The sequence below is a fragment of the Monosiga brevicollis genome, genomic scaffold, assembly GCF_000002865.3.
Source record: "Monosiga brevicollis MX1 MONBRscaffold_49 genomic scaffold, whole genome shotgun sequence".
NCBI classification, from domain to species: Eukaryota; class Choanoflagellata; order Craspedida; family Salpingoecidae; genus Monosiga; species Monosiga brevicollis.
This window is the reverse complement of record NW_001865086.1, coordinates 117,836-143,768: the sequence shown is the minus strand read 5'-3', so window position 1 is coordinate 143,768 and position 25,933 is coordinate 117,836. Positions and strand designations below refer to the sequence as shown.

Sequence of the window (25,933 nt, the reverse complement as noted above, 5' to 3'; positions counted from 1 at the left end):
GAGATGACGAGGAGGAGGAAGAAGAGGTTGACGACGAGGACGACGACGAGGACGACGACGAGGTCGAGGTCGAGGTCGAGGTCGAGGTCGAGGTAGAAGTACCAGTAGGCGCTGGGGGTGCTAGCACGCATTGCAAATGACGTTTACCCGATCCTGCCACCTCAAAGCCATCGGGGCACTCGTCCAAGCATTCGCCATCAAGCAGCTTTGTGCCGCGGCGGCAGACCTGACAAGCCCCGGGCTCGCCAAAGCGGTATTCACATTCAAAGCAATCCCTGGTACCACACTGTATCACAATAGGTGCGAGCAGCAGGCACAATGTTAGTGGAAGGCTGCGAGCTCTTGCTTGTGTTTGGCTACAGCAAGGTGGCAATGGCCCGCCATGCTTGCTTGTGGCCAAAGCAGGGGCGTACCGAGCAGTCGTCGCCTGTTGCAAGCTCGATCCTGTCCGAGCAAAGTGCGGGGTGCTTGCACGAGCAAGTGGCGCAGCCATCGTTGGTGAATTCCCATACACTCACGGCATCTTCCTTGCAGCTGCATCACGGGTCAGTATCAGCATGAGCTCTCGAAACGAAATTCGTATGGCAAAGGGGTGTGCCAGATTTCAAACGTACTTGCACACGTCAAACTTATCAGCATCGGGATGCTCCATGACCGAGCGGCGATTTCGCTGCTCCTCATATTCCTCGGTCGTGATACACCTTGATGGTGAAAAAGCAACACAATTGTGAGCGCAGAGCAAAAATTATGTCAAGGGCAGTGTGCATGTGTGCGTGGGTGCAAGCCGTCCAGTCACATTTCTGTCAGACACGAGGAAAGCCATCACTCACTTGCAGGCTTCGCAACCCTTGTTGTTAATCTTGGGCACGGCCACCTCACCAAAGGCACAGCTGTGGAGTCACAGTCCAAAACAAGCAGAGGAAGTGAGCGAGGTCGTGATTGGACGCACAGGTCGACGGCCCAATGAAGACTTACTCGCAGTAATCCCAGCGGTTTGGCTTGCAGTTGGAAGACTCGTCGTCGTCTTCTTCTTCGCCGTTCAGGCTTTCGCACTTGCAAGCCAAGCAGCCCTTGTTGTTGATCTTCAAGACGGGAATTTCAGTCGAGTCGCAGCTATGGAAAAAATCGAATCAAAGTGAGTCAAACCCTTGCTGTAAGCCATTAGAACTACGCCTCAGGGCATGAGGTACACAGAGTGTGACTACGGGGTGAGATTCAAGTGCAGCTTACTCGCAGTAATCAAGCGGGTTGCTCTTGCATTGAGCGTCGTTGTCATCATTGTCGTCATCATCTCCGTTGTGATCATTGTCGTCGTCGCGACGCGTGGTTGTGACTGGGCGGCGTGTGGTGGTCGTCGTTGTCTCCGGTGCGGCCTGTGTGGTGGTCGTCGTCGTCGTCGGGGCACGGCGTGTGGTGGTAGTGGTGGTGGTAGGAGCGTGGGTGGTGGTGGTTGTGGTGGTGGTGGCCGGCCGACGAGTGGTGGTGGTGGTGGTTTCGATGGGGCCCGTGGCAACGCAGCGGCATTGGAGGCAGCCATCACGATCATAGTAATTTTCAGCCTCGGCATTGGGCTTGCAATTGCAGGGATCGTATGTTGGGCATGGCGCCTGAGTAGTAGTTGTCGTCGTTGGGCGGCGCGTGGTGGTAGTAGTGGTAGTTGGGCGGCGCGTGGTGGTGGTGGTAGTTGGGCGGCGCGTCGTAGTGGTGGTGGTAGTTGGGCGGCGCGTCGTAGTGGTGGTGGTGGTAGCCGGACGACGTGTGGTGGTGGTTTCGACCGGGCCCGTGGCAACGCAACGGCACTGAAGGCAGCCGTCACGATCATAGTAGTTTTCAGCCTCGGCATTGGGCTTGCAGTTGCAAGGATCAAAGGGAGGGCAGGAGGATGCGGTGGTCGTCATGGGGCGACGCGTGGATGTTGTGGTCGTAGCGGGGCGCCCACGGGTGGTCGTGGTAAAAGGGTTCCTGGTGAATCAAAATGGGCAAGGGATGAGGAGGCCGGCGGGCAGTGCAAGAGGCTGTGCCGGCTGAATTTCACAAGTCTGGACAAGCCGAGTGTGCGGCGTACCGGGGGGTGCAGTAGTCGGGCACATCAGGCAGGCAAACCGATGGTGATCCTTCCTCTTGGCCACCCACGCAAGTGAATCGATCCTCAATCATGCAAGCGCCGGAGCAGCCATCGCCGTTGAAGCGATTGCCATCATCCTATCAACACGGAGGAGCCGGATCGGTTCGTGTGAGTTTGGTCGTTTTGCAGTGACTGGGCAAGGTCTCAATCTCGAGCGCGGTTGGACGTACACAGGTCTCGCCATTGCCAATGACGCCGTTGCCGCAAAACTACATCATGGACCAGAGCAGCCAGGTGAGCGGGGCGATGATCGTGAGAGCGGTCCGATTTTTCTCGAGCCCGGGTTTGCAAGACATTGCAGATAATTTGGTCCCCCATCCACGTACAGCGTGCACGGCCGTGGTGGCCACGGCCAGGGTTAAAACTAGGCGCAGCAGCATGTTGACGGCAATTGGTGGCCGTTGATAAATATGAACGGGGAAAGTGGCGGATGGGACATCCACTGAGACCCAGCTGGGTGTAAAGACGAGGCGAGCAAGCCGGCAAGGGGCCAGCGGAAGAAGATGTGGGCGGCGGCGGTGGAGAAGAGGTGGGGAAACAAGTCCGGTGGTGGCCGGCGAAGGACTGAGAAAAATGGCGGTGAGAGCGACGGCGAGATCCCAGATGTGTGCGCGAGTGTGCGTGTGTGTGTGTATGTGTATGCCTGCGTGTCACGAATGGCAATTGGGAGCGTGGGGAAGAGGTGACGGTTTTCGATGCGACACGTCTGGATCACGGAGGGCAATGCAATGGTCAACTGTCACGGTGGCGTGATGAAGACTGGCCATGCAGGGTCGGAGGGCAAAAGCGGGAGAAAGGTGGGGCCTGTGGATGATGGGCAAGGCGACGGCGAGTCGGCCTGGCCTCGCGCGTGAACGGGTGGACGAGTGGACGAGTGGCTAGCTGGATAAGGGGAATGGTCAAGAGGATGGGTGGCTGGCAGCCTGGATGCTTGCAGGGGCAACCCCGCTGGGCAGCGCATCATGTGTGACGGAAGCAGAAAGCACACGGCGGCCTCGTCTTCTTGAGAGTGAGATGGCCTTGTGTAACGGCCGGGACCACCTGAAGGATCATGAGCAGGGACCATGATAAAGGGTAGTGAGGGCCAACTGGCAGAGGAAGAGAGGGGGGGAGGCGGGGGTGGAAGGAGAGTGCATCGTGAGTGAACCGAAAGCAAGGTGCGGGGTGATGGAGGTGACTGAGGTTGACTGTTGGTCGCCCACCGGCGCAAAGGACAACGTGCAAGGCAGCGGTCATCGAACCAGGGGCCGACGTGTTGACTTGAAGTGGTCGACGTGCATTGGGGCCAGAGCAGTGAGGCTGAGAGAACGCGCATGACCGATGGACCAACACAGGTGATGATGACGCGCGACTCAAGTGACACCCAGCCTCCACTTAGCCACGCTCAGCGGACAGTGGGCCAGCGTGTGTGTGTGCGTGCGTGCGTGTGTGTGTGCGTGTGTGTGTGTGTGTGTGTGTGGCTGATCCATGGGCGATTGGGGAGTGCCCATGAGCAAGGAAAACGGAATCGAGAGAGACCAAAGCCGGGGGGTGAGGGCTGTGGGGACGAGCATTGGTATCGAGTGGGACATGGGATGACTGACTGCAGGGGACCCTGGGTTGCCACGGGTCGTTCATGTCATGTCCAACCGGTGTCACAACCGAGCAGAGGGACAACGGACAGCAGGCCATCGTGATACCAGCAGAGGCAGCGCATGGACAGCCAGCTCGATGTGTGTGTGTGTGTGTGTGTGTGTGTGTGTGTGTGTGTATTACCGACGCTGCGTGCGTCTCAAGTGCGTGGGCTGAGGGCTCCAACTCCTAATCGGCGGCTGTACACGAGAAACAACTTCTTCCAAGACCTGCTGAAGATCAGGTACATGTCGTAGCCTTCTCCTTTCTTGGCAGCGACAGGAGCACACACACACACACACAGGGGTGATCACGAACACCCCTCAGGTGGCGGGTGGTAGCGACGCGCGCGCAGCCGAAACGATTTGAGGACACGGGTATGTCAACAGCTGTGCGTGTGTGTCTCTTCGTGTGATGGGTTGCGGTCAAGGGCGAGAGCAAGTCGCCTGGCAGGTGGTTGTCGCTAACAACCACCGGTCGTCGCTTGTCCGCTATGTGTCCGCTTCCAACTTGTCCACTTTCCGGTGCGTGTGAGCCCGTGAGTTACCGCTTCATCAAAGAGAGGAAATGGCTATTGGACGGGCGACGCCAAGAGAGGAACATGCAAGAGACTTTGCAGGAAAGGGATGGCAAGGCCATGGAAGCCAGATCAAATCTGATCGGACCAAGTCACAACCCCGGTTGGCCTTGTGTCGAGTCCAAAACAGACCATTGAAGCACGCCACAGCAAGCGTTGAAACAGGGCAGCCCTGCCCTGTGTCATGATCTAGATGCCCCACCCAGACATTGGGATCCGTCCGGAGGTCAATTCATCAATGGCCCCTTCCCTTGCGTGGGCATGTGGCAAAGCAACAAACGGACAAGCCGACAGCATGCAGCACACAAACACACAAACACACAAGCACACAAGCACACAAACACACAGCACGAGCGTCCTAATCGGCCGTGTAGTACACCACCAGCTCAGGATAGATTTGAGCATTCTCAAAGATAATCACCTCGCGAAACGCATTGAGCGGCGTCGCGATGACCGAATCATATCTAAAAGAAAAGGCAGACGTGGCGGTTAGGTCAGGCTAGGTCAGAAGACGGGCAGAAGGCGGGCAGGAGACGTCGGGCAGCATGCCAGAATCAGAAAATTTTGTTCGACGAACCGCTCGTTGTTGGGTGCAGCGGGCAGCAGTGGAGGAGCCAGTGCCCGAGAACGAGGCGAAGGATGGACATAGGCACGGCCCAACAGGGCTCGCGTAATAATGAGCATCCGCTCGCCGTTTGCTCCGGGCGTCGCATAATGGTGACTCTACACCCAGGTTCAAGTAGACACACAGCGCCAAAAAAGCAATGTGAGGACACACACGTAGAACCCTGCAAACCAACAATTCGACCACACCTTTCTAGGATGGTCGGCCAAGTAAACGCCAAGACCATACTTGTGGCCCCTGCGGCGACCGGCGAAACGATAGTCAAAGCCCAGGCGCACAATCTTGTCGCGCAACATTGTGTCAGGGGCGATGCCGTGAAGCAACAAGCGCTCTTGACAGGGTGTATCTCGAAACAAAGCTGGAGAGCCCGAGGGTGCATTTAATGTGGACGTTTGGAGTTGATCATAGTGCTCCTGACTTTTGATGCAATGCAACATTTCGCGTCGCTTGACGCTGTAGCGCTCCCACAGCACGGGGTTGTGCACGCGCTCCACTCGTTGCACTGTGATATTCGCTGGTCCCCGCCCATCGGTGTTCAGCTGCTTCAGTAGCTCACCCACCTAGCCACCCAGTAGGTTCAAATCAGACGATTCGTGGAAGAGAGAAAAAAAAATCACAAGCAACGCACCTCTGAAATGAGCTCGGGCGCATCGCGCAAGACATCAATGGCTGGCCCAACAACTTGGGTCGTGACAGGTCGTTCTGCGATTTGCCCGGCGCTGAAAAGGCTTGGCCGTTGCTTTGGATCTGCTGCCAGCAAGGCTCGCGTTTCCTTGTACAGATCGCCCACTATGTCGCACATCTGCACAGAAACACAGGTATGAGCAACTACAACAACAACGACGACGACGACGACAACCAGAGCGTCTTAAAATCATAGAGAAAAAAATAATAATTGACTGACCTCGGCCGCCAAATGAGGAAAGCTAAAGGCACCATCTCCCGCTTGGAAATTCCATCTGCAATGACCCACAACCTCATCGGTTCGCGATTGAGCAGGTGGCACCGTTTGTGGATACATGTACGTGTTGTAGAGAACGCAGCCAAAGGAAAAGGCATCCTGTGCCGGGCGTGCTCCCACACGACCCATTCCAAATAGCACCTCCGGTGCCACATAGCCCGCCGTGCCCGACGATGCGGTGGCCGTAGATGGTAGCATGGTGGCTTCAGCGGCGGCCTTGGCAATGTCAAAATCGCCCAGCCGCACAACAGGTTGGTCCTCTGCACCGTCCAACATGATGTTGCTCAGCTTGACATCCCGATGCACCAAGCCCTTGCTATGCATAAACGCCAGCGCCGTGCGCAGCTGATTCATCAGATTCGAAATCACGGTCGAGGTGGCCAGGTGCCGTGCCTTGCTGAGCCACTGCTGCAAATCACCCTGTGCACACCATGGCTGCACCAGGTAGGCGCTCGGGTGGCCACTGTGTACGTCCACGAGCGCGCCGAGGACCGGGATGATGTGTGGGTGCTGAAGCTGGCGCATGGCGCGAAGCTCGCGCAAGAATGTACGGCACTGATCCTGCTTGTGTTGCCGAGCAAATGCATACTCCTTGACGGCCAAATCTTGTTCCCCAGAATCTTTCAGCGCGGCACGGGCCTTGTACACCTTGTGGTTTTGGTTGTAATGAAGATCAAGCTGGCCCAGGCTGGAGAGCGACAATGTGCGATCCACTTCGGTCATGGCCTCCAAGATAAGACTGGCTGGAAGGTCGGGCCCAAGCACTGTGCGGAGGCGCGCTCCCAGCGTGCTTTGTTCAGGGTGCAGAAAGACCAGCAGCGCTGGAAAGTGTTGGTACAGCAGCTGGGCGAGCTCTGCGACGTGGTCCACGTGTGGCTGATCTGATAACTGTTGTCGCAAGGTGTCGCGTCGCGTTTCTAGCTTTTTGAGTTCCTGCTCGAGACCAGACCGAACAGCTTCGGGCACCAGCTGCAATGCCGCGCTGATACCTTGCATCTCATTCTCCACCTTGGTCAGTTCCTCGTTGGCAGCAACCAATTCATCATCAACGCCTTGGGTCAAGCTGTCCACGTGACTCATGCACGAGGTCAACACGGAGAGCGTCGTGGCCTGCCAGTCGATCATGTCTTGCAACTGCTGCAGCAGAGCTTGCGACTCGTGGTGCACAAACGCCAAGTACCAATCCTGATGCTCGTAGTCTGGAGGTGGTTGCCACTGAGCAATTTGCTCAAGACCGTTCTGCTCGAGCAGGCTCAGCTTCTCGTGCGCTTGGCACAGCTCCTCCCAGGCCCCGGGCAATGCCTCGGCTGGAGGTGGTGCACTTGCATCCACGCATTGCGCGCACTGCCGTAGCGTCTCCACGCGATGAATTGTGTCGGTAGTTCCCGCTCTTGCCACGGCGCCCAGGGCATCAATCAAGGCCAGCACGAGGCGCTTGAGGTTGCTGTTGGCGCTGGTGAGCAGCTCCTGACGCTTGGGTTCCACGCCGCTCAGAACGATGACTTTTCTCAGGGCCGAAGCTAGGTCGGTGGGTGGCTTCTTGGGCGCGATCACTGGCGTGGTGGGTGGAGCGGGGCACGCTGCCAGCACGTCCTGAAGCTCGAGAAGCACCGGCTGCAGCTCAAAACCAGCAGTGACACCGTGCAGCTCTTGCAGCACTGATTCTAGGTTGTCAGTGTTGGGGTCCAATTGCTTCAAGCGGTTGCTTAACGCTTCGGGCGCTGCCAGTGCCTGGTCGAGTGTGTTGAGAGCCTGGGTGGTAGTCGTCTGGAAGGCAGCCCAATCCATGACGGGAAACTCTGGTGGCGCTTCATCGATGGTCATCTGGATGTCCGCAACCGCCGTTGCAAGATTGGGGTTTTGTTTGGCGGCACCTCTGATAAAGGCATCGAGGTGGGGGAGAGTATGGCTGGTGGTGCGCGTGGGCAAGAGCGGCTTGAGCCACTTGTCCACCGCCACCACAACAGAGGCCGTGGTCTAATGGAGGGTTGTGGTGCCATTGGTCGTGATTAGGTTGGATGAGGCCGTGGGAATTGGGGTAGTAAATGCATTGGGGGAAACAAGATGGGGGAGCAGGCTCACCTCGAGGGTGGGGGTGGTGGGCAGAGGCGGTAGCCAGGCGGAAGGCGGTGCCGGCGTGGGCGGAGCGAGTGGTGCGGGTGGTTGTGATAGGCGAGCCTCGTGAGCAGCAAACACGGGCTCCAGCTTGTCGCCATGCCCGCATAGACGTCCGTAATCGAGGGGCGTTTCGCCACCCTGAGAACATGTGATTTGAGCGTGTGAGGTGGGCAGCGACGCGCATTTGCTTTTACATAACAAAGGCGAGGTGACAATGCTTTGAAGTGGGCCGGAGCCGCCAGACGCGCGAGTGGTGTGCAAATGGTGCGGGCAGGTAACAGGGGTCCGAACGGAGGCGCGCTTGGAGAGAAGAAAAAAAAAAAAAAAGAAAAGAAAAGAAAAGAAAGAAAGAAACGGCGCGTGTGTTGGATGCAAACGTGAAGGCACGGCCACCGAAAGTCGCTTGAGCGTGCGAGGGAGGCAGAAGCGTGATGGCAAGGGGCTGGGGATGGATCAGAAAAAGGGGAGAGCGAAAACGGCAGGCGGAAGACACCAGCGGGAGCAGGGCGGGGCGCGGGGAGCACCGGCAAAGCGCGGAAGAAAAAAAGGGAAAGAAGAGGGACAGCGGGAAAGAAGACAAGGAGTCAGGGGGGAAGAACGGACGCGCACGGGTGGGCAGGGTGTAGCGGAGAGGAGGGACGGGGGCAAAGGCGACGGGGCAGCGGGAGCAGGAGCAGCAGTCAGAGGGGTAAAGGGGGGAAGAGGGAGGTACTGTACTGACGTTGTCCTTGGCTTCAGTATCAACACCGTGCTTCAACAGCATCTTCACCACCTTGACTTGACCCTTAATGCAGGCCCCGTGCAGTGGTGTATAGCCACCCTGTGGGATGATGCATCAGCATGACGTACAGGTACAGCATCAGCATCATCATCATGAGGTACAGGTGCAAAATCATAGGGGGGGTAAAGGGGGGAAAGAGGGAGGTACTGTACTGACGTTGTCCTTGGCTTCAGTATCAACACCGTGCTTCAACAGCATCTCCACCACCTTGTCATGACCGTTATCGCAGGCATAGTGCAGTGGTGTTTGGCCACCCTGTGGGATGATGCATCAGCATGACGTACAGGTACAGCATCATCATCATCATGGGGTACGGGTGCACCATCATAGAGGGGGGTAAAGGGGGGAAGAGGGAGGTGCTGTACTGACGTTGGTCTTGGCTTCAGTATCAGCACCGTGCTTCAACAGCATCTCCACCACCTTGACATGACCGTGATAGCAGGCATTGTGCAGTGGTGTATAGCCATTCTGTGGGATGATGCATCAGCATGACGTACAGCATCAGCATCATCATCATCATGGGGTACGGGTGCAGCATCATAGGGGGGGTAAAGGGGGGAAGAGGGAGGTACTGTACTGACCGAGTTGTCCTTGGCTTTAGCATCAGCACCGTGCTGCAACAGCATCTCCACCACCTTGTCATGACCGTTATCGCAGGCATCGTGCAGTGGTGTACGGCCACCCTGTGGGATGATGCATCAGCATGACGTACAGGTACAGCAGCATCATCATCATCATCATCATGGGGTACGGGTGCATCATCATAGGGGGGGGTAAAGGGGGGGAAGAGGGAGGTACTGTACTGACGTTGTCCTTGGCTTTAGTATCAACACCGTGCTTCAACAGCATCTCCACCACCTTGTCATGACCGTTAATGCAGGCCCCGTGCAGTGGTGTATGGCCAATCTGTGGCAAAATGCAAACATGCAGTATATGTCCCATGTTATACCATAACGTCACCCCATCCAGTGACATATTCAAAGTGTAACCAGTATCACACAACATCATACCAAACAGCATACGTACCCAACCACCTTTGTATTGGGCAGCATCTCGTATACGTTGTTGGTCCCAACTGGTCAACAGCTGCAGCGCCTTTTGTGGATCTGATGAACAACACGCACTGAACAGCTGCTCTCCATCAGCACTCATGGCAACGGTATCTCTCTATTCACCATCCGCTTCAAACCGCTTTGCTTGCTTCTCTATCTATCACCAATCTCATGAGCCCCCTCCAAGTACAACTCGTCTGACAACCCGGAATTCGGACTGGGATCCGACAGGCGCGCGCTTCCAAAACGGCAGCCGGTCAGCGGGCTCCTTGCTCTTCTCTGCCTGGTGCACCAAACGACTCACCTTTTGGTTAACAGTTCTCGATGACAGTTGCGAGGGCAGGTGTACTTGGTTGCCCAGCGCACGTTGTCGACTGCGAGGTGAGATCAGTGAGGTCAACTGAAAGCAAAAAACAAAAAAATGGCATCGGTGCTTTCAATCAAAACGTTCTGGCGTCGCTGCAAGGCCCCGACCAGGAAAGTCCCGTACCAAGCACAAGCGATCAGTCACCACGCACACACACACAAAGCAAGACACATCAAGGAGCCCGCCGATGCCAATTTTGATACCGAGACCGCTGCCAAGAAAGGGCAACACCAACAAGAAGCAGAAGAAGAAGAAGATCAAAAGCAAAAGCAATGGCAACAAGCCAAAGAGAGAGGCCAGAAGAAGGAAAATGCAAGCAACACACACACACACACGTTTACACCTTGTTCTTCTTCTTTTTTACTTTTTTATTTTCGGAGAGGAAAGTCAAAACAACAACAGTCTTACAAGCAAATTCCAAAGCGCCGTCAAGCTTGTGTTCGTATCAACGTGGACTGCCCCTTTGCCTGGCATGACAGCTCGCCTGTTACGAGCAGCTTCCAAGGTGCTGTAAAACTGGGGCTTGTGTACGTACAACGTGTACTGCCCCTTTGCCAAACATGACCCGTTACGAGCAGCTTCTAGAGCACCACAAAATTGGGGCTTGTGAACGTACAACCTGTATCGCCCCTTTGCCCGACATGACAGCTCGCCTGTTACAAGTGGTTTCCAAAGCACCGCACAACTGGCGCTTGAACGTACAACGTGTACTGCCTCGTTGCCTGCCATGACGTTACAAGCCCGTTGGCTAACTGCCCCTTCAGTCACATCAATCTTATCCCCCGCCCGGGTATGTGAGCCACCATTCCTGACGGCGAGCGAGCCAGCTTTAAGCTCATGGCAACGCGCGTCCAAGAAAAGTTGGTCAGACAAGTGCGAGGCGCGCGCTCAATGACTGTGCTTCATGTCCTTCTTCTTTTTTTTTTTTTTTTTTTTTTTTTCACTTGCTCCTGGTTTCTGCTCCTCGGGCGATGCGGAGTGTCGTGACATCATCATCATCAGCATGAGCCGTTCAGGCAATCATTGGAGCACTCTGTCGACGCCCGTTGGTCTCTCAGCATTTTGAGTTTAATCGCTGCTTCCAGCACACGGTTGCGGCACGCCTTGATACCTCGAAGACTGTAGGGGCGTTGATTGTCGATGCCAGCCTTTGCGTTGATCACCATGTACGGAATTAATTTGTGCTAGGCTACAAAGCGAGTAAAAGCCATTTTTTTGGATGTGATCTGTTTGTGGTGAATTCACAAAGCAAACAGAGGAAATTGAAACGGGAAAGGTACAAAGTAAAATGCCACTTCCGGTCTACAGAACCGTGTCGGTTGGAGAAACAACATTTCATCCACACCCTCTCAATCAAGAAACAGTCAAGCTCATGACCCTGTTGCACAAGCTCGACCCGACCCGGCCCAAGCACACCCACCAACCCCTAACGCTCCGACCCGATCCAACACCAGCCAGCCATCCCCATTTGCCCCTAACACAACAGTGGAGCGAAAGTCAAAGAACAAAAAGAAAAAAAAAAAAGTAGGCGATGACACTTGGTAACAAAGGGCGTTCATGGTTTGGTCGGGAGAAATAAAGAGCAAAGACACAAAGGAAAAGCACAACTACCACATGTAACAACAGGAAACAAGGTAAAGTCGAACAAAGCGAGAGAGACAAATACAAAGCTAAAGACTAATAAAGAGAAGAGGCAGTGCACGGAAGCTTGTCGAAGAAGGACGAGAAGAAGAAGAAGGAGAGCAATAAAAGGAGAGCGATAAAAGACAAAAAGTAATCATGTAGCTCCCGCGACGAGGCTTGAACTCGTAACCTTTCGATTAACAGTCGAACGCGCTAACCAATTGCGCCACGCAGGAATCACTTGTTGAAGTCTGCTGATCATAATATTACATATATAGAACATGGATTTAATTATCATTTTGTTTTTTCTGACAATTGATTTGCGTGATTGTCACTGTGTTCGCTCGTCCCGTTGTTGACCGTGATGGGCTCCAGGATGATGGCGAACGCCCAGGCCCGGGCTGTGCTGCTTGCTGTGGCCCAGCCGCCTACTGTCACTCACGCCACCCGCCGACCGCGCAACGCAGTGTGCTTGGCTGTTGATCAGTGGTATTATCATTATCACCTTGGGCATTACGACAGGCAAAAAGCATGGCGCGGCCGCGAACCAGACGGATACCGCGCCGGCGCGTGGAGCGGGATGTGCGTCTGACGACAAGCCAAAAATGCGCCATCATTCGAGAGATTGAGCGCAACGGAAATGTGCTATACCTCGCTACCATCGACCTCGTTGTTGATTACCTGAGCCATCTCGAAAATCTGGGTCAAATCAACGAGGAGGGCATCCGGGAGGGACTGATAATGGCCTCAGAACTAGCGCGTGGCCTACAAGCCGAGCTTTGGAGTCTCTACCCGCACTACAAGTCTGCCATCTGCGCAGGGGGCACGCCTCACGTCGTTTTTGATCTGTTGGACGACGCCTGGTGGCCGCGAGTGTGTGGCTTGGCCGATCGTGCGCAGTTTGAACGCATTGCTGCCAGTTTGCCCGCCCTACCAGACAACGCCGTGCCTGTACCTGTGCGAGACGCATTGGTCGCCTTTCTGACCCTGTTCCACCGCCCCTTGCGACTGGTGGACGCCGTGCGAGAGCTCAACTTATCATGGACCTCGCAAAAACTGTCAAAGGTCGTCAACACGTTTGTCCTGGCTTTGACAGCGCTGGTACAGGAGCGGATGAACTTTGACGAGCGCTACTTTCAACCAAGCTGGGCCAAGCAAGGCGCAGCTGCTGTGGCAACCCGCCATCCTCCAACTGCAGGCATCTGTGCCTTTATTGACCGAACCGACCATCATATCGCCCGACCCGCAGGCGAGGCCCAGCGATGGTTCTGCGTTGGCAAGGACAAGGTGGGTGCATGCGTAGCATGTCCTTGGTCTCGCAATCATTTGTCGCTCACGTGCTGCTGCCATGTCAGGCGCACGCGCTCCGATATCAAGCAGTTTTGGCGCCCAACGGCATCATCATCAGCTTTTATGGGCCGTTTCGAGGTCAGCCTACCCTTGATTGAGCCGAGCGCAAACTCACATACCACAACCTCATTGCAACCATCTGCCTACCCTCAGGTCCCACGCAGGATGCCGTCATGCTGGCGAGCTTGGGTCTTGAGGGACGCCTTGGTCAGCTGTGGCCGGAGCGAGCGCCGTGGTGTATCCTGGGTGACCAGGCGCACCCCGAGTCGAAGCGCATTGTGCGACCCGCACAGACTAGGCGAGGGGCAAACAACGAGCAGGAAGCCGTGGCTCACGACCAACAGCTCGACAGCGTAAGAGTGGCCGTTGATTGGTGCTTTGGCGCACCGGGAACTGGGGTATTCTCTCGCTTCGAAGGCCTTGCCAATCCTCGCGCCATGCGCATGCAGATGCGACCAGTTACCGGCTACCTGTACGTGGCAGTCCTTCTCAGCAACATGATCGTGTGTGACGAGCAGTCCAGTCCTGTGGCCAAGTACTTTTACGAGCGCCTGACCATTCCAACTTTAAGCGACTACATGGCCGCTTTTCACACACCCACACCTGAACCACGGCCCAGCTAGCACGCCAATCGATATCGTTTCTATCCCTTGCCTCAATCGTCCACTGCACCCCCCTTGGATCCTTCACGCTGCCGTTTCATGCAAGCACATGTTGCGAGCATCGACGACGCACTTCACCAATATCACAGTTTATTAGTTTGGAGAGGTAGTATTGAAATTCGAATTCACGTCATTGTCATGGTAATTTATATTGGAGGGCTGTTATTGAGATAATAACCCAAGCATACGTTTGCTTTAATATCGCCACACACGAGATACAACTTCACCACACCTGAACGTCAACCATTCACCTAAAACGCTATAAATAGTCGCACACCCAGGCATACACATCCTCACACGGACCTGTAGTCATTACCACACACGCATTTTTCGCACCACGAGGCATCATGGCGTCGGACGGACAGGAAGATGCTGATGAGGCGATGGAGCTGTGGCTGCCCTTTGGAACGGCGGCAGCGGCTGACGAGGAAGATCAGGAAGCAGAGGATGATTTGCATGAGGGGTTTACCGCTGAGGAGTATAGGACGACCTTGAAGGTAAGGTGCTGGTGTATGAGCGTCAATGATGGCGCTGTCGGTTCCCGCAGAGCAGGCGCGCTCAGCTTGGCGCGATCATATGTGTGTGTGTGTGTGTGTCGTATAGGTGCTGGCGGTCTTGGCTTCGGATCTGGATCGCTACGCCAGCCGCACGTACAAGGAGGTAGGTGCTGTGGCGTTTTAGCGTGGCCCTGTGCCATTGTAGGACTGCCCTGTGCCCTGATGATGGTCTTGGTTACTTGTGTCAGCTGCGCACGACGCTGCGGCCGATCGTGTCGCACGACTCGGGACGCAACTTTGCTGGCTTTTCCTGGGACGAGTACAAGAGCAGCAAGCATCGCAAGCAGGAAACCAACTTTCGCCGCATGAAGCAGCGGCAGATGGATCAAAAGCTGATTGAGAGCCGGCGCCTCCGAGCCCAGCGCCTGGACGCCCTCCAACGCATTCAAGACCAGGCTCGCCAGCACGAGCTCGAGGTAGGCAGACGGCAAACATTTGCGGCCGACCACACATTTTGTAGGCCTACCTGCACCTTTCACCTTGTCTTTCATCCGCCCCCTTTTTTTCCGCATTCCTTAGCATGTGGCCGTCCCAGACGGACCCGCTCTCTCTTACTCGGAGCAACTGGCCCTTACCGAAGCCTCGGACCCGCCTGCTGAAGAGACGTGCTCCCTCGAGCACATTCTCCGTAGTTGCTACATCTGCAAAGCTCGGTCCGTCGCACATGGCCATTATTCTCTGCGAGCGTGATTCGGCCTGCCAGCATACGCCCGCGCCCGCCACCACCTTTCTTTCTCCCTGACGCTCGCTGGCCATGCTCCCTGTAACCCTCATCCTTGGGCTTTTAGTTATCAGGAGCTGCACCATTTCTATGACCAGCTCTGTCCTGCGTGTGCGGCTCTCAATTGGGAAAAGGTGTGACCGTGCCTCAAACCCGCCGCTCTGCCTGCCCATCGCTAGCCGCAGTATACAACCTCCAATCGCTTCTTGGCTTGGCCTTGTGCCAGGATCGTTGCCAATCTGATCTGCGCCCTCTTTGCCACACTCCTTGACCTGCGCGTAGCGCCATCTCAAGGCTGACATGAGCGGTCGCATCTCCCTCGTAACCGGCGGACGCATCAAAATTGGCTACCAGGTGCACACTGCATGCCATAGCCCCCGGGCGCACGTGTATGATTTCAACATGCTGATCCTGCATGCTGCGCGCAGATTGTCCTCAAGCTGCTTCGCGCAGGCTCCCACGTCATTGTGACGACTCGCTTCCCGCAAAATTGCTTCCAGCGCCTTGAGCAGGTCTCGCCCGCCTTTACGATCCCTTGGCCCGGTCGCACCTGTTCCCAGTTATCCGCTCTCACCTGCATGCCGATTCGCACGTGTGTGCTCTGCGTCACCAGGAGCCCGATAGCGCCGCCTGGCTGGATCGGGTTCAGATTTATGGCCTCGACCTGCGCAACCTGGCCGCAGTCGAGTCGTTTTGCACGTGGATGCGCGAGCATCACGAGTGGTACGCGTTGGCCCCCGTCGCACGTACACCACCGCATGGCCTCAGTTTTGATATACCTGACCGGCGTGTGGCGCGCCGGTCCCTGCGCTTCCGGGTCCTTTCTCGCAGGCTAGATGTCATCATCAACAATGCGTGCCAGACCATTCGTCGTCCTCCGGCCTACTACCGTCACCTGCTCCAAGACGAAGTGAGCCCGGCAGCCCTGCCACCGCAGGTGTGCCAGAACAACGTCATGATTAGTGACATGTTGGCCCAGCTTCAGCTCGGCCCCGCTCCCGAGCCTCCCACCCCTGAACCTCCCACCGCCACGAGCGCCGCCCCCGCCCGGCTTGATGCGGCCTCTCTACCCCACTCGGCCCTCGCTGCCCTCAGTACCCAGGTATGTTGGCGCAATTTTATGCCTGCTCTGTGCCTGCTCTGTGCCTGCTGTGCCACGTCACGGTCTGTGCGCCTGTCAGATCCCCATGACGCTCGAGGACTATGACGACAACGTCGAGCACTTTCCCACGGGTCTGACCGATGTCCATGCCCAACAAATTGACCTCCGGACCAAAACGAGCTGGGTTATGAAGCTCGAAGAAGTTTCCACCCCTGAGGCCGCCGAGGTGCGTTTGTGGTCGTGGCAAGGACAACGTTGCGTGCCTCGTTGACTGACGCTCCCGCGTGCGACCAGGTGATGGCCGTCAACGCGCTATCCCCCTTTGTGCTCAACGGCAAGTTGCGGCCGTTGATGGTGCGCTCCCCACACGCCGACCGCTACATTGTCAACGTTTCGGCTATGGAAGGTACGGCGTCGCCGCTGGCCACTCGTGGTCTCGGCCGTGTCTGCCCCCGCTGATATGTTTCTTTCTTGCGCGGCGACAGGCAAGTTTTATCGGTTCAAGACGCCCAACCATCCGCATACCAACATGGCCAAGGCCGCGCTCAACATGATGACGCGCACCTCGGCGGCCGACTATGCTCAGGTGCGTGCTTGACCTCTGGAGTGCCCTGCGCACCCTGCCATGGCGTGGCTTCACGGATGCGCGCCGTGTGACTACCTCAGGCGGGCATCTATATGAATGCGGTGGACACGGGCTGGATCAACGACGAGAACCCGTTGGATAAGGCCGTCCGCATTGCTGAGGAGCACAACTTTCAAACGCCAATCGACGAGGTGGATGCCGCTGCGCGAGTCGTCCACCCCGTCTTTGCCGGAGTCGGCAGCGGTGAGCAGCTCCAAGGCCTCTTCCTCAAGGACTACGTCGAAACGGCCTGGTAGTCAACCTATCGGGATGGGATGAGACTGCCGCGTTGGACACTAGAGACTGATTTCGTATCGTCATTCTCGAGTCTGAATTTGTAAATTGAACCCAGTGGTCAATTGTGGGTGTGGTGGTCGTGGGCATGCGCTCTTCATATGACGGCCGCGTTACCATGGGGGAGGCCTGTGGTGGCATGGTGGCAAGAAGCAAAAAAAAATTTACATCCGGATGTTAAAAAAATAACATGTAAAAAATTTTCATCCTGGATGTTAAAAAAAAACACACGAAGAGCGGTCTGAGAGCTCTCCACTGCCGCCGCTGTGCCAAGCTCTCTCTCATCTCTCATTTGAAGCTCTCATTCATGATCGGGTCGACCAAAAACAAAAAATAATCGTGTAGCTCCCGCGACGAGGCTTGAACTCGTAACCTTTCGATTAACAGTCGAACGCGCTAACCAATTGCGCCACGCAGGAATCACTTGTTAATACCCGCATGCATAATTCCATTTATAAACACTGTCTTACAATTAAAAAATCGTCAGCTTCCCTTTTCGGTGTAATTACATTTGGTTTTTCGTTGCTTTTTTTTCCCTTGCTGTTCGAGTCAGATCAGGGCTCATATCTGCAGTTGAGGAGAGTATAGCATGGACGTGACTTGTAACAGGCGCTGCCGTTGGGATATACCATGCCTGGTACGTCAGTATACGTGTTTGTCGAGCGTGTACACCAAGTTTGTTCCGACCAATCAATTGTTTTCCACGGTGGCGTATAGGTTACGCTTAAAATTTTAGTAATTGACCACGTCGAATGATGTTTGTAGCCAGCCAACGCAGCCGGCAGAAAGCAGACTCCAGGATCGTCGCCGTGCGCTATTCAGAGTCCGTCCGACGCATACTCTCACTGTTGTACAGCATTCGATCTGATTACACGAAGTGGAATGTCTTGCTCACCCTGCCCGCTCAATATTGGCCGAATACGGTACAATTAGACAAAAACTAACACGGGGCTCAGCATCGACGATTATAGCCCCCCGGCTTAACATGTAAAAAAAGAGAACATCAGAACAAGCTCTGGATCCATCGTGTGCCCCACCTAGCACCATTCGCCAGAGCATCAGCCTGAAGTACTCCACACGCATTTCCCCCATAGCAAAATAGCATTCACCGTCTCTACGTTACAAAAAGACAAAAAATAATCGTGTAGCTCCCGCGACGAGGCTTGAACTCGTAACCTTTCGATTAACAGTCGAACGCGCTAACCAATTGCGCCACGCAGGAATCACTTGTTGAACTCAGCTATTCATAATACTACATATATAGCACACAGCCGGAAAAAGCAAAAACTGTTGTCAGATGATGACAATGGAAGGGATTGTCAGATTTTCCACATCGCGATCGAGATGCCCAAAATTTTAATTTTTTTTCTGTTTTAGGGAGATGGGCGGGTTGAGGGAGGAGGTGTGCGCCGTCTTGTCGTACGAGGGGGCGGTGTTGGACGTGGCCATCAATTATACATTGCTTGGTTATGGGTTGGCGGTGTGTTGGCGGTGCTATCGGCACCTGGGAATGAGGGGGCGGTGGGTGCGAGGTGCTCTGGTGGTGGGGATCACGGTCTTTCAGATTGGACTTTGTCTGGCCGTGGGGTGTACCGGCGTCTCCATTGTGTGGAACGCCATGGCGGGCATGTTGGTGGTGGATGTGGTCCCCCATCGCTGGTGGCAGCGGCGTGCACGCCCCGAAGCGTTGCGGCAAGAGCTCTCGACGCTGCGGCTGTTCACCTCGACCTGTCTAATCGTCAACGCCTACTATGTCGTGGTGGCCGAGCCGATCACGACCTTGGCACATGGACTCGCTATCCTGCTTGGAGCGGGTCTCGTCACCATCTGTGACATCCTCGGAGGGGCCGGCTCGCTCGGAGCAGTGAAATAGCTCGGAAAGGCCACGTAGCTCAGAGATGACCCACAACCATGTAAAGCGGGTTGGGTTGCTTCTCATTTTTTTTTGGCTGCTCGTTTCTTTTTTTCTTTTGGGTCTGGGTTGCGGATGAGTGTGAGGAGGAAAATTTAGGCTATTTAAATTCGAATTGGAATGCATTTGAAATCAGGCGAAGAACACAGTCATATTCATCACATGTGCCCCCACGACTTGGATGCACGACCTAGAGGATGATGCGAGACAAAGACGGATCAAAGGCGCGGCCTCGTGCCACTCGGCGTTACAGCACTACACAATTGCTGGAGTCGCGGAGACGGACAACGAGGCATGCACGCCAACAACGCGCCTCCCCCCACCTGCGCCCACTTCTCTGGCCCTTGGCTAACTTATTCTCTGGCCATAGCATGCACGCTAAAACAACGGGCACCGCCCAAACAGCGACAAAAGACGACGACGAAACATGCAAGATACCTCTGCAACGCCTCTTTTTCCTCTCACATCATGACGTCTCCTTCTTTTGGAAGCCACTCAGGCCTCGGCGCTTAGGAGACCCGAGGACAAGAGACCAAGGGCCACGGCAACAATCTTGCCCGTGGTCCGAGATTCACCTAGCCAAAGCAGGCCAACAACGGTGGGGAAGATGACGTAGAGGCTGGAGAGGGTACCGACGACAACCGAGTCTTCCGGGTAGGCAGCGGACATGGCAATAAAGGCCAGGGAGGACAGGCCGTCGCAAGCACCGGCGCCCAAGAGGTTTCTGGAGCGGTTGAAAATTTCCAGCATGCCCAGCTCTCGGACGTCGGGCAGCATGGGCGCCGTGAACAGAGTGGGCACCAGACCCACCATCCCAAAGGTCAGGATGTTGACAATGTAGGCTGCGGCAAAGCTACTCTCGGGCCACGTTGACATGTGGTGATAAAATGGAATGCACCCACCCCAACCTAGGACAGAGGCAAACACGAGAGTAAAACATGAGCGCCACATGGAAATGGATGTCAAATTGCATTGGCATCTGTGTGTGTATGTAGGCGCGCGCGCGTGTGGATGTGTATCGAGGTGTGGCCATGCTTGTGGGCATGTCCACAAGGGAGAGGGGGTCTGGAATACTGTGGCAACGCACCAACAAAGCAGGCCATGGCAGCAAGGACAATGTCGGGGCGATTGACCCCGAGAGGGATGGAGCCGCTGTAAATAAAGCTGACGGTAGAGAGGACGCCGACGGTAACCCCGATGGCCTTTTGGGCGGTGAGCTTCTCGCGCCGGACAATGAGGCCGTAGAGAATGGGAATGAGGACGTAGAGGGAACTAAAGGGGGCGATGCTAGAGGCTTCACCCTCTTCAATGCCGTTGAGGGCGACAAAGCCCAGAACGCCAATGCCGTTGAGCGCACCAGCCATGAAACCGGTGCGCACGGCCGGTGCCTTGAACCCACCGCGACCGCGGCTGCGGAGCAGCAGGGCGCAGGGCAGCAGGATCATCATCTCGCCCACCATGAACACAAAGAGATAGAGGGCTGTGGGCGGCTGCCAGTCGCCGCGGTCATTCACGTGCAGCAAGATCGAGTCCATGCCTGAAACAACGCCGGCGATCAACTGTGCTGTGAGTGATCATCGGTCCAGGGAGAGCATCAAAGGCAGAGTCAGGGTCGAGGGGACAACAGACCAGCGAAAAACATGTAGCTAATAATCCAGAGCCAGGGCTTGGGCTTTGCGGGCGCCTCGCCCGAGCCATTGGCCGTACTGCTGCTGCCATGTCGTGAACGCGTCATGGCGTCTGTTGTTGAGACCCGCAAGGCCTAGGTGGTTGTCTGCTGCTTCCGGCGCAACAAGGAGCCGTGGGCTGCCCAGCCCTGCACCGCGACAGCTGGTGCTAGCCGATGCTGGCGCAGCGGATGGTGTGATGATAATGGACGGAGGTGGTGGTGCTGCCAATGGCGACGACGCGACGAGGCCCTACAGCGGCAAGTCCTCAAATGAGCACAGTGGCGCACACGCAGTATCAGCATCGCCATTGAGGCAGCTGGAACTTACGCGCCAAGCCAAACAGCGCTACGCCCTTTTTTGTGCGTTCGCCTCTAGCCCTGGTGTCGTCTGTTGGCGTCTGCACTGAACTGCTCGCGCGACTGCGCGCTGAATGCCGTCGACGCCCTGCGACGAGAGGGAGAGAGGGAGAGAAAAACATGTGTGCGACATCCAGAGAAGCTATTTCAAAGCCGCCTCGCGTGAGAGAGTGCGCGATGAATGGTAGCCAACTGTTAACAAAAACCAAGTCAAATACAGAGAATATCACCCTATGAGAGATTGTAGCAGAGATACAGGTGGATATCAGCTTTAAACCAGAGAGACGCAGCTGCTGTTGCAATCGTACACACATCGTTGCGATGTCTGAAATTCGAAAGATCGCCATCAACTTTTCAGAGAGTTGCTTGCAGTGGGTATTATTTCCAGAGATATGCATTTCTATCGAATAACATACAATGGTAAAGAAAAGGTATTTGAGAGATTCGTGTCGTGAACGTATTTTGGGCAGAGAACTGACGGAAGGCAGCATTGTCCGCCGCAACGGCCTGCAGGCACAGCCCAACTCGCGCGGGCTGGAGCTGTTCCCCACCGCCCCGGCAACCGATGCGCCCACACGCCACAGCTCCGGTCCTCAAGGCACACCGAACAAGGCATCCCCGTCCAAGTGCGTGCATGCAAGCGCAGGCCGAAAAATTGCGAGTCATCTTTTGAATCAATTCCTTCGAGAGAGGAGAGGGCGAGGGAGGCAAGCCCCCTCGTCTTCCGAAAACACAGATCAGGTCCACTCACTCGAGTGCGATGGAGGCAGGCAATGGGATATGCAACACCACGCGTGGCGTTTTTTTTTTTAAAAAAAAAGAGGTAGCACCAAATGCAACAAAAACTCAACAACCAGCCGTGGCCCTGTGCATGAGCCCAAAAAGCCAACGGCCCCAGGAGGAGGCAACAGAAAGGGACGAACAAACAGACAAAAAATTGACCTATGCGTCAGAAACGGAGCTCCAGTTGATGGGCTTTTTGCCGTGCTTTTTCAAGTACTCGTTGGCCCGGCTAAAGTGCCGGCAGCCTGCAGCCCACACCAAGTCAAAAACAAGTGAGTGACGTGCCAACAATCGCCTTTGGATTCGGTTCGCGCATGAGTTGAGCAACACACCAAAGTACTTGGTGGCAGAGAGGGGTGACGGGTGGGCGCCAGCGAGGACACAGTGGCGCTTCTACACGGAGCAACATCGAACACGCGGCATGCGAGAGCCTGGTCAGTCTTGGCGAGGCGCGAGCGGGACCCAGTGGGGTAGCAGCGCACCTGATCGACTTTGCTGCCTTTCTTCTTGGCATAATTGCCCCAGAGAATAAAGACAACGTTGTTGAGGTTTTTGCTGATCCATGCAATGACGGCGTCGGTGTATTTTTCCCAACCCTAATTTCATCATCAGCGTGAGCAAAGCGCGGCCCACTGTTGCGAGAGGAAACACACGGCCTGTTTCAAGTCTCACCTGTCCTGCATGGGAGTTGGGCTGCTTGTGCTCCACCGTCAAACACGCGTTGAGCATCAGCACACCTGACCGTGCCGTGGATGAAGATGAGCACAGCGGAGGGGAGCAGAGAGGAAGGAAAAAAAAAAAAAATAGATAACAAAACACAAAAAACAAAACAAGACTCAAAAGCAAGATAAGACGAGGAGCGTACCCTGATCGGCCCAGGATTGGAGATAGCCGTGCTTGGGGGCCACAAACCCATCAATGTCCGCTGTCAGCTCTTTGTAAATGTTGCGGAGGCTACCGGGAACTGGGTCGGGAGTTGCAGGAGAAATGAGGCAGCGCAAGTAGCAGCAGAGGATCGACCGAGCGACCGAGCGGAGAATGGCCAAGGGCCAAGCAGAGACAGGCCAACGTACTGGCGACGCCCTTGAGCACACTGAAGCAAAGACCATGGGCCTGGCCTGGGCCATGATATGGGTCCTGGTGGGGAGCAACGGGTAGTTGGTGTGAGCTGAGCAAGGCTCAAGAGGGGGAAGGCGAGGCTTGTTGTCCAGGCTTGTCGGGTACCTGGCCGAGGATGACGACCTTGACGTCGCGCAGGCGGCAGGCGCGGCTGTACGAGTGCACCATCTCCGCTGCAGAAGAGTGGATCCGGCAGACGGGCCAGATGAGTGACGACAGGCAAAAAATAAGGACAAAAACAACAGGTTGAGGACAGGGCAAAGAGGAGCCAAGGAGGGGCAGGGGCTCGGGGTTTACGTACGAGGCGGGTAGATGACCTTTTTGGCGGCTTGTTGCTTGGTCAAAAACTCCATGAGCTGCGGGCACGGCGATCAGTTGAGGAGACAGAGAGAAGCAGAAGGGATGAAGTAGGAAAAAAAAAAAGGCGATCAAGCACGTGACGGCCTACCTGTTTGTAGTAGGGCTTGTCAAACTCGGCACGGAGGGCTTGGCGCCAGTCGGGGGCCAGGCTGTCGGTCAGGGGAAGACCTTTGGCCTTGCATTGCTTGAGGACGGCTTCAAGGCGTTTCTCGGCAATTTGCTTTTGTTGCTCTGGGCTCAAGGGCGTTCCTGTCGGGTGTTGGATACAGAAGGCCGATAAAAATGGGTGATGAGCAAGGAGGTGCGAGGGGTGAGGGAGGAGGGGGCGAGGGATGTGGATGTGGGTGCGGGTGCCATACCTTTTGGGGATTTGGCCGTGGGGGAGGCGGGGTCACCTGCAGGGTCTACGTCGGCCTGGGCACGCTTGGCCGATGTCTTGCTGGAAGACTTGACGCCCACGGGGCTGAAAAACGATGAGATGGGCTTGGACATGCCGATCTGGTTGAGGCCAGTCAAGTGGATCGGATCCTCTGGTCCCTACAGCTTTGCGGCAGAAGAAGGACGGAATGTGCGAGAGACAGGGTGGTGAGAAAAGCGGAGAGGACAGGAACGAGGCTCAGCAGTGAATGAGAGAGCGAGTGAAAGAGAGAGGGGGAGGAAGCAAGAGGTCAAGCGAGGAGGTGTGAAACAGAGGGAAAGAAAGGGGAAGGGACGGTGCAGAAACACAGACGCAGAGTCGACCCACAGGAAGCACATGGAGAAAGAGGAAGACGCACAGAGGAAAAGGAGCATAGAGAAACGCGCACGAAGGAAGAGAACCACAAGAGGAGGGCAGCGCACAGCGCAGCGCAGCGCGCGCAGGAACGCTGTAACGGCTAGTTTTGACGTAGCGTACCTCAAACTTAAAAGCTTTAAAATGAAGAGGTCTCAAGACTTGTTAAAACAGGAAACGTAAAAATGCGTCGTGGCATGCATCAGCAGCGTGTCGTGGATAGAGCTTGGGATCTAAATATAGACCTTCCGGCCATTTTGGGACGGGGATGCTTAAAATAGAGGATTGCGATGGGAGAGAGTGACTGGTGCCAGGGGGTTAATGTGCAGAGAAGGGTTAATCTTCATGTATGTTCACAAGCTAAACATCAAGCTGATCCAGAGATGTCTATCGATAGCTGTGTGATATCAGAGAGAACGTGTTTTCAAATTCACTGAGCAAAAAACGGAATGAAACGGGATCTCTATGACCACTCACAATCGCCGCGCGGCGAGAATATGGCAGCGCCCATTGATGTGCTACTGCTGCTGCTATTACTACTGCTACTACCTTGATTAACCCTTTAGCTCAAACCAGGTGGCCCTGCCAGCGGCTCCTCCGCCTCTGCTTCCTCCATGGTCACGCGGCTGCCATAGCATCATAATGATGATGAGGTATCCATAGTCGTATGGCAGTGCCGGCCGAGCTCCGGACCGAGAAAAAAACCAACGGCAGCGGGTCGTGCATTTACAACGCTATTACGACAAAAAGCAAAAGCGTGACCGCCAGACCACGCATCTGTTCGGCGGCAGGTGTGTGCGTGTGTCGAAGGGTTTCCCCGTCATGATGATGATATGCATTGCCCCGAGCGCCCATCATTACGAGTCCCTGCCCTGAACGGCACAAATCAAACGGCAGCCCCATACGATCCCCTGCTTATCCAAGAGGAACAACAAAGAGGGAGGGAAAGAGAGAGAAAGAGAGAAACGATAAAAACAGAGAGAGAGAGAGAGAGAGAGAGAAACAATAAAAACAGAGAGAGAGAGAGAGAGAGAGAGAGAGAGAGAGAGAGAGAGAGAGAGGGAGGAAGGGAGAGTGGCATGCATGCACTCTTGGCGCCATAGTACTAAAGGCTTATGGCCTGCCTGGTCATCTCTCGGCTTCCTGTGGCCCCGACCGCCAGCACACACGCACACAGGCAGAGAGGCGCGCATGTGTACCAGATGAGCATGACGGTCATCTGGCCAATGGAGCCGGTCGCCGCTTGCATCGAACGTTTCTCCGTCGCTCTCCAATTTCTGTTGCAGAGAGTCGTCTCGTGACCCGGTTCGGGTCTGATCGCGGCTCGAAGCTCCGGAACTCGGCACTCGGGGCACGAGTAACGACAGCTGGAGTGGTTGTAATGGCAGTGGCAGTGTGTAAGAAGAGGGAGGTGGCGGCGGTCCATGACTCAGCATCGACCAGATGTTGCTGACCCGGCGGCGGTGGTGTGCTCGCCAATCTGCGAAAGCCAGCCGTACGGTGCAAGCGCGCCAGGTGATGCAGGTGCGCATCCAACAAACGCCAAGAAGCGATAGCGTCGGAGGTGTGCCGGTGGTGAAGGTACGCGGGCGGTGCAAGGCGGTGAAGGTACGCAGGCGGGGCAGGTGCATGGATGATCTGGTGTTAACGGGGCAGGTGGTGGAGATACGCAGGCAGGCAGGAGGTGGTGCAGGTGCGCCGTACGTGCCAAAATACCACCTACGGACTCATTTTCGTGAAAATGTCGACTATTCTGATGATGATGATGATACACTTGTGCATGTGTTCATCATGTGTGTGTGTGTGTGTT

General features: G+C 55.5%; 6 protein-coding genes across 6 annotated transcripts in view; 3 read left to right on the top strand and 3 right to left on the bottom strand.

Moving 5' to 3' along the window:
- The window catches only part of MONBRDRAFT_30388 (uncharacterized protein), a gene marked incomplete at both ends in the record, with an annotated part of 4,215 nt that extends 1,710 nt beyond the window's left edge, over window positions 1–2,505 (bottom strand). The window contains 9 exons of the mRNA XM_001750824.1: window positions 103–286; window positions 414–534; window positions 615–701; window positions 831–890; window positions 976–1,113; window positions 1,231–1,962; window positions 2,066–2,202; window positions 2,296–2,334; window positions 2,452–2,505. Of these exons, the coding sequence (XP_001750876.1) occupies window positions 103–286; window positions 414–534; window positions 615–701; window positions 831–890; window positions 976–1,113; window positions 1,231–1,962; window positions 2,066–2,202; window positions 2,296–2,334; window positions 2,452–2,505 (1,552 nt within the window). The remainder of the gene's footprint in view (window positions 1–102; window positions 287–413; window positions 535–614; window positions 702–830; window positions 891–975; window positions 1,114–1,230; window positions 1,963–2,065; window positions 2,203–2,295; window positions 2,335–2,451) is intronic.
- Window positions 2,506–12,371: 9,866 nt separating this feature from the next.
- Window positions 12,372–13,813, top strand: MONBRDRAFT_12946 (uncharacterized protein; the record flags this gene model as incomplete). Its single annotated transcript, XM_001750836.1, has 3 exons — window positions 12,372–13,127; window positions 13,196–13,268; window positions 13,344–13,813. The coding sequence occupies 3 exons, from the start codon at window positions 12,372–12,374 to the stop codon at window positions 13,811–13,813; spliced, it is 1,299 nt and encodes a 432-aa protein (XP_001750888.1).
- Window positions 13,814–14,199: 386 nt separating this feature from the next.
- On the top strand, window positions 14,200–17,114 carry MONBRDRAFT_30385 (uncharacterized protein; the record flags this gene model as incomplete). Its single annotated transcript, XM_001750835.1, has 13 exons — window positions 14,200–14,349; window positions 14,456–14,512; window positions 14,598–14,825; window positions 14,929–15,062; window positions 15,198–15,264; window positions 15,413–15,484; window positions 15,559–15,642; window positions 15,744–15,853; window positions 15,962–16,232; window positions 16,312–16,458; window positions 16,527–16,638; window positions 16,718–16,818; window positions 16,899–17,114. 13 exons carry the CDS (start codon window positions 14,200–14,202, stop codon window positions 17,112–17,114), a joined length of 1,749 nt encoding a protein of 582 aa, XP_001750887.1.
- Window positions 17,115–19,558: 2,444 nt separating this feature from the next.
- On the bottom strand, window positions 19,559–20,798 carry MONBRDRAFT_30384 (uncharacterized protein; the record flags this gene model as incomplete). Its single annotated transcript, XM_001750823.1, has 3 exons — window positions 19,559–19,971; window positions 20,151–20,627; window positions 20,693–20,798. 3 exons carry the CDS (start codon window positions 20,796–20,798, stop codon window positions 19,559–19,561), a joined length of 996 nt encoding a protein of 331 aa, XP_001750875.1.
- Window positions 20,799–22,031: 1,233 nt separating this feature from the next.
- On the bottom strand, window positions 22,032–25,316 carry MONBRDRAFT_30383 (uncharacterized protein; the record flags this gene model as incomplete). The annotated part of the gene is made up of 11 exons (XM_001750822.1): window positions 22,032–22,117; window positions 22,205–22,265; window positions 22,355–22,468; window positions 22,545–22,609; window positions 22,738–22,836; window positions 22,946–23,009; window positions 23,097–23,164; window positions 23,293–23,347; window positions 23,440–23,600; window positions 23,711–23,888; window positions 25,029–25,316. 11 exons carry the CDS (start codon window positions 25,314–25,316, stop codon window positions 22,032–22,034), a joined length of 1,239 nt encoding a protein of 412 aa, XP_001750874.1.
- A 250-nt stretch (window positions 25,317–25,566) lies between these two features.
- The window catches only part of MONBRDRAFT_12943 (uncharacterized protein), a gene marked incomplete at both ends in the record, with an annotated part of 1,329 nt that continues 962 nt past the window's right edge, over window positions 25,567–25,933 (top strand). Inside the window, one exon of the mRNA XM_001750834.1 lies at window positions 25,567–25,731. Within this exon, the coding sequence (XP_001750886.1) occupies window positions 25,567–25,731 (165 nt within the window). The remainder of the gene's footprint in view (window positions 25,732–25,933) is intronic.